A 10,634-nucleotide genomic window follows, 5' to 3' on the forward strand; every position below is an offset into this window, starting at 1 on the left:
GATCCGAGGAGTGTTAGGGGGGGCTTTGCTGGCAGAGACGTGCAGAGCCAGGGGCGCTTGAGGGGTTCGCGGGGGGGTGGGTGTTGAGGACTCAGCCTGGTGGCGTCAAACAAGCCTGGGGCGTTGGGGGCCTGGGTGAGGGGCTGCCGGTGGGCCAGGCCCGGGCGGGGGGTGTTTGGAAGGCGTAGGGTGTTATGGGATCTGGAGGCGGGGGGTCGTCTGGGAACATAGGCATGTTTGCGGGGCGATAGGATGGCTGTGGGGTTAGCTGGCCCAGACTGGGAGCGGTGGTTGGATGGGGGAGGGCGATTTGTGCGGGTATAGGGGATGTGGGGGTAGGAGCTGGGAGGGTCTCGGAAAAGGGGCCCAAGCCCGGAAGGAGCAGGCAGGTGAGGGTTGGGGAGGGATAGAGGATGCTGTGGATTAGAATGACCAGGCTGTACCACCTCCGAGCTTAGGGCCTGGGGGAGGGGGGCAGTCCTTGATGGCCCAAGGAAGAGGGTGTAGAATGCGGTGAGGATCATCACTCCTTTTTAATAAAGGCCACTTTGAGAGGGTAGTCATGAGGCCTGAGGAGAAGAGAAACGGCTCCCAGGAAGAGTTTGGGCCAAGGTTCAGAGTATGGAAGGAAAAGGCTTGGGTTTCTGGGTGGTGGGAAGTTAGCAGGAGCTCCCCCTAGGAGAAGGGGCGGCTGAAGATGGGGAGCCCTGGTAAAGATTCAATTCTCCTTCTCTTGGGCTCTAAAAATAGTCTCCCCAAGACCTCAGGCATTGCTCACCTGAAAACCACCCAGCATCTTCTCTGGGCATTTAATCAGATAAAGCCCCAGGTTCAAATCCTACCCCTGCTTGCTCTGTGACCTTGGGCAAATAGCTTTGCTCCTTTGGGCCTCAATTTCCTTTTCTGCAAAATGTGGGGGTATGTTTCCTACTTCCCGGGGTGTTTATAAATATTAAATATTATTTAGCTCTAATAATAGTTAACTGTGTTTGAGCCTGATGCCCAGGCTTGATGCTTGGGTCCTTAAATCCTCTGGACAAGCCAGGGCTGTTGCTCTACCCACTGTGAAGATGAGGAAACTGAGGCCTGGAGCCCCTGAGTCACATAGCAAGTGACTCACAGTGTGGAGAATGGATGTACAGGAGGATTTGAGTGGCTGGGTGGGATTCTTATTCCCATCCATTCCCCCCACCAGGGCCAGTTCCCATCCCCCCAGCAGCATGGCATCCTGTGCTGAGCCCTCCACCATGGGCCCTGAGCCTGCTGCCCCACCGCCTGCTGGGGTCCCTCCGCTTGAGGACTTCGAAGTGCTAGACGGGGTAGAGGAAGATACAGAGGGCGAGGAGGAAGAAGAGAACCTGAGTGAGCTGCGACCACTAGAAGACATGGGACAGCCCCCGCTGGAGGAGACTGAACAGCCAGGGGCCCTGGCCCGAGAGTTCCTGGCTGCCATGGAGCCTGAGCCCGAGCCTGCTCCAGCCCCGGACGAGTGGCTGGACATCCTGGGTAAGGTGCAGGGGTGGCTTGGGTTGACCCACAGCTGCAGTTCAGGAGTGATCTTGGCCCAAACCTTCTACCCTGAGCTTCATTTCCCCACCTCTGCCATGAAGTAGGTTGGAAGTAAAACGTGGTAACCACGGTGATTGCCAGACACAGGCAGCTGTGTGAGATGTTCCATGTCTATGAAGCCCTTTTATTCTCTCTCTCTTTCACACACACACCAGCTCCGAGAGGCTGAGTCACCCGTCCAGGGTCACACAGCCAGCACAGCACACCAGGTGCCAGCAGCTCCCAACCTCCACAGCTTCTTTTCTTGGCATTTGTCTCATAAGTACCTACCTGTCCCCTGGAAAATGTGTCCTGAGATCACATAGATCTGGGGACCATCCCAATTTGTTGTTCATTTCTTTGTCTTGTTCACGGTATTCATCAGCATTATAGTTGCTCAGAGAAGTCTTTCAAGAGAGGACTTAGGGAATCCACACAAATGTCCCCACCATGGACCCCATCACAGCAACATTTCTCTGGAAGCTAGAGAAATGTATTGCTACTAGTACTGATATTTAACATGTTAAATAATGTTAGCACCACACAAATAGGAGTAAAACATCATCGTTACTACTACCATTTATACTGACACCAAAGCAATAGTATAAAATAATGCTAATATTGATTAAACAGCATTGTTACTAATGTCACCTCCACTGATGATAAAGATGTTACTACTGCTAAAACAACACCAGGTAATATTGACTGTCCACTGGTTCTGTGCCAGGCCTGTGCAACATTTTACTTTATCCTCACAACAGCCCTGTCATTTAATTCCTACCATACCCATGTTTTACAGACGGGGAAACAGGGTCAGAGAGGTGAGGGCGCTTGCCCAAGGTTACACGGCTTTCTTGGCTATGTTAGAGTCTGGGCAGCTTCTCTCTACTGAGAGTAGGAGCTGCCTTGCTCCTCTTCACAATCAGCTGCGTTCTGAGGTCAGAATTCAGGCTTTTAGACAAGGAAACCGAGGCCTTGAGAGGGGCTGTGATTTGCCCAAAGTTCCCTCGATGAGAGGCAGTGCTTGATTGTGACCCTGTCAGCACATCCACCATGAATACCGCAAAACCTCAAGACACAGGCTTCCCCAGGATCCACTAGATCAGTGGTTCTTAGGCTGGATGCTGGGGCATGTACAAGTTGGGGAGCAGCACACAAATTTGGAACATTATAGAATATTCCAGAATATTCTAAACCACTGGGACACTGAACCCAGAGGTGTGGGGTCACCTGCCTAGGAAGTGACAGGGCAGTCTTTCGAAGCTCAGCTTCTGTCCTGGTGTTGGGCCACTCTGGGGATGGGTGGAGTTAGTGGAGGTTGGGGAGGAAGGGGCGTGGAGAGCAGGTGCCCATCTGAGCCACCCACTGACAGGCTGCTTGTCTTCGGTCCCCGGCAGGGAATGGGCTATTGAGGAAGAAGACGCTGGTCCCAGGCCCACCTGGCTCAAGTCGCCCAACCAAGGGCCAGGTGGTCACAGTGCAACTGCAGACGTCACTGGAGAACGGCACACGGGTGCAGGAGGAGCCAGAACTGGTGTTCACACTGGGTGACTGTGACGTCATCCAGGTGGGAGTGGGTTGGGGTCTGGGCAGGGTGGGGTAGGTTAGAGGTGGAATGGAGGGAGTAATGAAGGTCAAGGTATTGATGGCTAGGTGGGGGGCTCAGACTGCACCTAGACCCACCTGACACTCATAACCTTTGCACACCCAGGCCCTGGATCTCAGTGTCCCACTCATGGATGTGGGGGAGACTGCTATGGTCACTGCTGATTCCAAGTACTGCTATGGCCCCCAAGGCAGGTGAGAACCTGCTGCTGCAGGGGTCCCCATTGGGGTAGGGAGGAGGTAGGTGTGTGACTCACCAAGTCGTAGCTCAAGGGTGGCAAGAGTTACTTTCCTTATGTTTTAATGAGTAGGGCCAGCCCTAGGACTTGAGGCCTTTTCTGCTCTCAAGCTTGCCCAGTGTGTCTGGGGTGCCGTCATGGTGGCTGCCAGGTCTGAGTGCTCCCCGTGCCCCATCCCCTAGCAGGAGCCCATACATCCCCCCTCATGCTGCCCTGTGCCTGGAGGTGACCCTGAAGACAGCTGTGGATGGACCTGACCTGGAGATGCTCACAGGGCAGGAACGTGTGGCACTGGCCAACCGGAAGCGGGAGTGCGGCAATGCTCACTACCAGCGGGCTGACTTCGTGCTGGCTGCCAACTCCTATGACCTCGCTATCAAGGCCATTACTTCCAGCGCCAAAGGTGACCCCCCGCCACCTCCCCTGTTAAGGTGTCTGCTAGTGCCAGGAACCTCAAGCCACAGAGGACCTGAGACTCCGAGTGTTGTAGAATATTCCAGAATATGAATAGATTCTCAACTCTCCCTAACCTCTTTAGGCTAGGGTCCACTCCAGCCCTGTGGTAGATCCCCGATCAATGGGATGTCACAGGATGCAGGTATACATGGGGGCATGGGCGACTGCAGATGACGTCCCTCCACATGCCTGTGGTTAAGCCTCTGCTTCACTTAGGCTCCGTTTTATAGACTCCTTGGCACTGCCCTGAGGGCGGAGCAGTCTTGGCCTGTGTCAGAGATGGGGAGACTGAAGCCAGGGAGGCTTCAGATCCCCCAGGAGCAACTGACTTCCCATGAGACCCCTACCTAGTCTCCTCTTCCACCAGGTGCAGAGGGGTGGGCCTTGTCCCAGGTCGTGTAGTGGGCAGGTGGTTGTGAGGGGCTGGTGGTGTGGTAATGGCTGCCATGGTTGAGCACTGTCCCCCCACAGTGGACATGACATTTGAGGAGGAGGAGCAGCTTCTGCAGCTGAAGGTGAAGTGTCTGAACAACCTGGCAGCCTCGCAGCTGAAGCTAGACCACTACCGGGCCGCGCTGCGTTCCTGTAGCCTCGTGCTTGAGCACCAGCCTGACAACATCAAGGCGCTCTTCCGCAAGGGCAAGGTGGGCCATGGGTGGTGGGCCATAGGCCACAGGTGCAGGTGGCAGGCTGGCTCCCTGAACCCCGACCAGTGGGACTGGTTCTGAATCCAGGATTTGAAAAGGGCAGATAGAGAAACTAAGGCCCACACAGGTGCAGAGGTATGATTTGAGTCACAGCAATTCATTGACTGAGGCCAGACGTGAACCTAAGCCTTAGGCTCCCACACATTTCCCTGTGGCCCAATGGTGACTGCTCATTGCATACAATCTTCCATGGCTCCCTTCTTCTTCAGAACAAAAGCCGAGTTCTTTTTTTTTTAAAATATATTTTTTATTGATTTCAGAGAGGAAGGGAGAGGGAAATAGAAACATCAATGATGAGAGAGAATTATTGATCGGCTGCCTCCTGCACACCCCCTACTGGGGGTTGAGCCCACAACCCAGACACATGCCCTTGACCGGAATCAAATCTGGGACTCTTCAAAGTCTGCAGGCCGATGCTCTACCCACTGAGCCAAACTGGCTAGGTCCAAAAGCCGAGTTCTTATTGCAGCCCTTGGGGCTTTGAGCCATCTGATCTTCCTTCTACTGGCACCTTCCACCTCACCTCTTGCTTCTCTCCATCCTGTTCAGCCTCATTACCCAATGCCAGGGGTCCTCAAACTACGGCCCGCGGGCCACATGCAAATACAAATATTGTATTTGTTACCGTTTTGTTTTTTTACTTCAAAATAAGATATGTGCAGTGTGCATAGGAATTTGTTCATAGTTTTTTTTTAAACTATAGTCCGGCCCTCCAACGGTCTGAGGGACAGTGAACTGGCCCCCTGTTTAAAAAGTTTCAGGACCCCTGACTTAGAATATCTATCTTGTTGGGTCATCAGAAGAACAGAACTCTCCAGGAGCCCACAGAAGTCACCAATGAAATCATCTTCCAGGTCTACCTTTTCATAGGCTGCCAGATAAAGGGCATGAAACCATCCAGCTTAGGTCAAAATGAGCCTATTCTCTTCCCTCGTTCCCCCTTTCCCACAGCAATATCGAAGAGAATAGAAGAGACAGCAAACACAGAAGTGAGCAAGAAGAGGAGGAATAAAGCCACCCAAGTCCCCTTTCCCAATGAAGGCTGTCTGCCATCTTGAATCCTGCCCAAGCTGGGGGAGAGTACAGTGCTAAGTGAACACTGAGTTTTATTAGCACCCATCCCCTATAATTCCTAAACTTGTAGAGAATGGCAGGAAGTAAAGGCTGAGCTCTAACCAACTGACATTCTAATTAGTGATGTCAGTCTTGACATGGCTTACTTGTCCTTTTACTTATCAATCTTTGTGGATCCTTGATCCCCAATGTCTTCTTGCTTCTTAACCACCGACTTCCTTACTAGACTGTCTTCCTCTATGTCTTGCCTACTCTGATGTGACATCTAGTAGCTGATTTCTTCTCAACTCGCTCTTGGGAACACTGATTTCTCATTTCCTTCCCACTGTGGCGAGCAGTAAATGGTTCCTGATCCACCTGCCCACCTCAGGTCCTCACTCCCCACATTGCCAATCCTTACCCACTGCAAGGCATGTCTCATCATGAAATGACACAAAACAGTTCATTCGCTATTTTACTTCCCAGCTTGTTGTGTTAGCATTTTGGAGATCCAGGCAAACAATAGAGAGCGACGCAGTAGGTAGAACTCATTTCCTGCACATCTCCCACTGGGGATGTGTCCGCAACCCAGGTACATGCCCTTGACCGGAATCGAACCTGGGACCTTTCAGTCCGCAGGCCGACGCTCTATCCACTGAGCCAAACCGGTTTTGGCAAGGTGGCATTTTTTTAAGCACTTGCTATGTGTAGACTTTTTCATAGAAATGTGGAGAAGATGATGTTATTGTAATTTTTCAGGGGTTTATAATCCTCTTGGTGGCCATGGGATTGTCTGCTCATGTAGATCACACGTTTAGATTTGCTGGTTGGAGGTGACAAACTCACTGAAACAGATTTGAGCAAAAGGAGGACTTGATTTGTGACACAGTCAAGTCCCTTGTGGCTGGGTTCAGGCAGGGTTGGATCCAGGCATTGGCAATGTTGTGGGAATACTGTGTCTGCTGTGGGATGCCCTCTCAGGTTGGCTCCTCTCTTGGGAGCAACCAAGACGCTCCCTCTTGTCCCCCAAAAGCTGCAGACTTGCATCCTTGCCACTTAACAACCAGCTTCCCAGTGGCATTAGCATATTTCAGGCTGGATCTCATTGGCTGGCTTGAGTCACATGCTGGTTCTGAATCATCACTTTGGAAATGTCCAGTCAAGGTGGTGAGGGCGGAGTAGATGAAGAGGGTGGTGACCAGGTCTCCTGTACAGGCCAAGACAGACACTTAGGAAAGGAGAAGGTTAGGGGACAACACTGAATTCAGCAGGGGTGCTCTTAGAGTCTGAGGGTTCAGGAGCATAGCATGGGGTAACTAGACCCCTGGGGATAGATTTGGGACTTGTCAGGGTGGTCAGGAACCTGGCGGAGTAGGGTTTCATGAAAGAAAGCATGGCCTAGGGCAGTGATGGCGAACCTATTACACGCGTGTCAGAGGTGACATGCAAACTCATTTTTTGGGTTGATTTTTCTTTGTTAAATGGCATTTAAATATATAAAATAAATATCAAAAATATAAGTCTTTGTTTTACTATGGTTGCAAATATCAAATAATTTCTATATGTGACACGGCACCAGAGTTAAGTTAGGGTTTTTCAAAATGCTGACACGCCGAACTCAAAAGGTTCGCTATCACTGGCCTAGGGAGATCGGGGCACGAGATGGACGACAGAGAGGACCGCCCCGAGGACGCTCTCCCCCACGAAGGGCCAGAAGCCGGGCACCCGAGGGCGGGGTATGGGTGCCGCGGCATGGAACACGTCAACCCGCGTGAGGGTCTGCCGCGCGTCAGCCGTGTGGTCGCGGGCAAGCTGCTTCCCCTGCCTCAGTTTCCCCTTCTGCCAGTGGGGCTCCAGAGGCGCGAGCAAGTACAGAGCATCCAGGGTCCCAGTGCCGGTCCGCAAAACAGACAAGATCCCTGCTTTCGGGGCGGAAGGCAGTAGCCAATAGGCAATCAATTTTTTTATTTTTAAAAAAATGTCAAACCAACGAGTTGAATATACAAAGGGACGCTCGTCTACGGAGACTCAGCAGATGTCACCTTTCCTCTCCCTCTGTGTATGTGTGTACCCCCCACCCCCCGACTCCCCCTGAAGGATGAATTAGCTGCGGTGATACCTCCCACCTAAACACATCAGTACCCATCTCCTAAAAACAAGGTCCTTCTATATGACTGAAATAAAATGGCACGCTCTGGAAATTACCGTCAATGCAAAAAAAAGAAAAAAGAAAGCATGGCCTAGTATGGGTCCAGAGTGATGCCACCTACTTTCTCTCACAGGTGCTGGCCCAGCAAGGGGAGTACAGCGAGGCCATACCCATCCTGAGGGCAGCCCTGAAGCTGGAACCTTCCAACAAGGTGAGAAGAACAGAGGTGCTTTGGGAACTTGCCCTATGGCTTGTCTGGGAAGTCCCTTCTGTCATCTGCGCTTTGTCCTTTTTAAAAAAATATATTTTTTTGTTGATTTTTAGAGAGAGAGGAAGAGTAGAGATAGACACATCAATGAGAGAGAAACATCACTGATGAGCTGCCTCTTGCACACCCCTTACTGGGGATCTAGCACGCAATCTGAGCATGTCCCCAAACCAAGAATCAAACTGGTGACCTCTTGGTTCCTGGATCAGTGCTCAATTGCTGAGCCACACCAGCTGGGCCGTTTATCATTCTTGCTGTGGCTTTTCCTGTTGTGTTTCTACCTGCGAAGGGGCGGTGGCTGAAGGGCCCCAGCCAGCGTGCTTAGACCCTTATGACCCCTACCTAGGCTCATCCTGAACATGGGGTCCCAGAAGCCAAGGGTGCTATCAGCGTGGCCAGTGCCAATGTCCCAGCTTTTCTCCAAGAACCTTGTGCTCTGCTCCGACCACGGGCTCCCTAGAGGCATGGAGATGGCAGTCCCCAGTTTGCTGACACCCAGAGAGGGGTAGATGGAACGCTTGTGTTCCAGTGGTCCCAATCCCAGAGTGACCCAGGGCACCAGAAGGGCACAGTGCCAGTGATGGTGGCCACATTGGCTGCTGCTGCCACATGCTCTTAACCCAACCACCACTCAATTCTCCCAGACGATCCACGCGGAGCTCTCGAAGCTAGTGAAAAAGCATGCGGCCCAGCGGAGCACAGAGACCGCCCTGTACCGGAAAATGCTGGGCAACCCCAGCCGGCTGCCTGCTAAGTGTCCTGGCAAGGGTGCCTGGGTGAGCTGGGGTTGGTGGCAGGGAGGCTTCTTGTGGAAGGGCAGAGTAGACTACGTAAAGAGAGTGTCTTCATCTTGCAAACATTGATGTCCTTGTCACCTGGGCTGTGCTGGACCATATTGGGGACACAGGCCCTAGTCCCATGTGACCCGGGTCAAAGCAGAAGGTGGAACACAACATGTAGGATTTGGGGTGGGGAGTGATGGCTCTTCCAGAGGGGAAGGGGAGGTTTCCCAGAGGAGGTGAAATTTAGCTTGAGTTTTGATGCACATGTAGGAGTTTGCCAGGAGGCAGGAAATGCATGTTTAGGCAGTGAAAGGCCTGTGTGGGTCTTGTTGGTACCTGAGGCCCAAGATATCAGTCTTGACTGCCCTCCAGCCACCTCCTCCCTCCCCTTTATCTACAGTCCATCCCATGGAAGTGGCTGTTTGGAGCAACTGCTGTTGCCCTGGGGGGCGTGGCTCTCTCTGTGGTCATCGCTGCCAGGAACTGACTGCCAGGTGGCTGCTACCCCTTCTGAGCACCGTGGACCCCACCCCGCGCTCCCTAACTCTCCCAGGCTCCCTGTCCACTACCCTTTCTGGCCTAGCCCCCTCCTCTGGGGCAGGGACAGTGAGGTTTGAGGGTTGCATGGCCCAGTGAGCAGGAGGGACTGAGGCCCTACAGGAGGAAATGAGGCAGGGCCCAGGCCCCATGTCCAGCCGGGAAGGAGGGGGCCCTTAATTCTCCAGACCCAATTCCTATCCTCCCACTACCCCCTGGGTTAGGTCTCAACAGGGGCCTGCCTCAGTTTCTCCTTCCCAAGGCCTCAGGGCAGCCCTTTCCCCATCCAGTTCCTGTACAATTGCCAGCCCCTCCTGCCTAGCCTGCTGCCCTCTATCTAGGCTCCACCCAACCCCCCAAGTGAAATAAAGCCTCCCATCCTGCATTCCGCCTGCTTTCACTGCCACTTAGGGCTGGGCCAGAGCTGTGGGCGTGGGGAGGATTGGGTCTCCTCTTGGGCCACAGCAGACCTGTGTTACTGGGTACTGGGGTGATGTGATGTGCCTAGAGTGCCCAGGAGTTCACACTCCCTATGCCTGTTACCTAGTCCTGTCTTGTTTCTGTTAACTAAAAACAGGGACCTGGATGGGACCTAATTGGGTGCTTCTTTGAGACCAATAATGGAGGAGTCTGTAGTATAGTGAGCTGACAGCAGCATAGTCAATATTAGGGCTAGAGATTCTACAGTGAGCTTGCTAGGTAGAGGATGTGTCAAGGGCCTATTCCAAAGAGATGTACTGGCTTTCAATTTCTTGGGTGACCTAGTTCTTAGAGATTTTTGGATAATATACCAATGCTTGGTGATTCCTCTGTTGTCCCTGGGGTCCTGCTGGGAGGCTCTGGGGTAGTGAGTATAAAGTGGAGAAATGCTTGTTACCAAGCAGTGCAGCCCATGGTTGCAGTGTTGCTAATTCTTTTACTTCTCCAAGCCTCAGTTTCCTCATTTAGCTGATGGGTGCAAACCACTGTATCCATCCCTGAAGGCAGTCATGGATGCCAAGCATTGAGCACAGATCCTCAGCAGTTCATGGTCAAGGGAGTAAATGAATGGTAGTGCTGGCCTAGAACTAACAAGATCACTTGGGCAGGGACATACAGAAGGTCCCTGAACATCACCTTCCTCTCACCTCAAAATCTTCATCCTGTGACTACCATCTGTAATTAAAGGGAGAAAGCAAACTACTCCAGAGCTCTCCACAGGTCAGGAGCCCAGCAGGAGCTTTTCTGGACAAGCTAGCACTTGTCTTCAGCCTTGTTTCCCCATCTGTGCAATGAGAGCTTGATAAAATG

The 10,634-nt window shown here is 52.4% G+C and overlaps 2 protein-coding genes across 6 annotated transcripts in view; one reads left to right on the plus strand and one right to left on the minus strand.

The window, feature by feature from the left end:
• Positions 1-3,861, minus strand: part of UBA52 (ubiquitin A-52 residue ribosomal protein fusion product 1) — a 20,908-nt gene extending 17,047 nt beyond the window's left edge. Inside the window, exon 1 of the mRNA XM_014545768.1 lies at positions 3,855-3,861. The gene's annotated coding sequence lies outside the window, so the exon portion shown is untranslated. The remainder of the gene's footprint in view (positions 1-3,854) is intronic.
• The window catches only part of FKBP8 (FK506 binding protein 8, 38kDa), a 15,240-nt gene extending 5,511 nt beyond the window's left edge, over positions 1-9,729 (plus strand). For 3 of the 5 annotated variants that reach the window (XM_005873843.2, XM_014545762.1, XM_014545763.1), the window contains exons 2-9: positions 1,196-1,506; positions 2,946-3,115; positions 3,260-3,348; positions 3,575-3,795; positions 4,320-4,492; positions 7,891-7,968; positions 8,670-8,801; positions 9,208-9,729. In XM_005873843.2, the coding sequence (XP_005873905.2) occupies positions 1,221-1,506; positions 2,946-3,115; positions 3,260-3,348; positions 3,575-3,795; positions 4,320-4,492; positions 7,891-7,968; positions 8,670-8,801; positions 9,208-9,294 (1,236 nt within the window). In that variant the 5' untranslated portion in view covers positions 1,196-1,220 and the 3' untranslated portion in view covers positions 9,295-9,729. Of the gene's footprint in view, positions 1-110; positions 136-1,195; positions 1,507-2,945; positions 3,116-3,259; positions 3,349-3,574; positions 3,796-4,319; positions 4,493-7,890; positions 7,969-8,669; positions 8,802-9,207 lie in introns of those variants that run through there. The other 2 variants (XM_005873846.2, XM_014545761.1) reach the window with 2 other exon arrangements.
• Positions 9,730-10,634: the final 905 nt, after the last annotated feature.

Source organism: Myotis brandtii, unplaced genomic scaffold (genome assembly GCF_000412655.1).
Source record: "Myotis brandtii unplaced genomic scaffold, ASM41265v1 scaffold421, whole genome shotgun sequence".
NCBI classification, from domain to species: domain Eukaryota; kingdom Metazoa; phylum Chordata; class Mammalia; order Chiroptera; family Vespertilionidae; genus Myotis; species Myotis brandtii.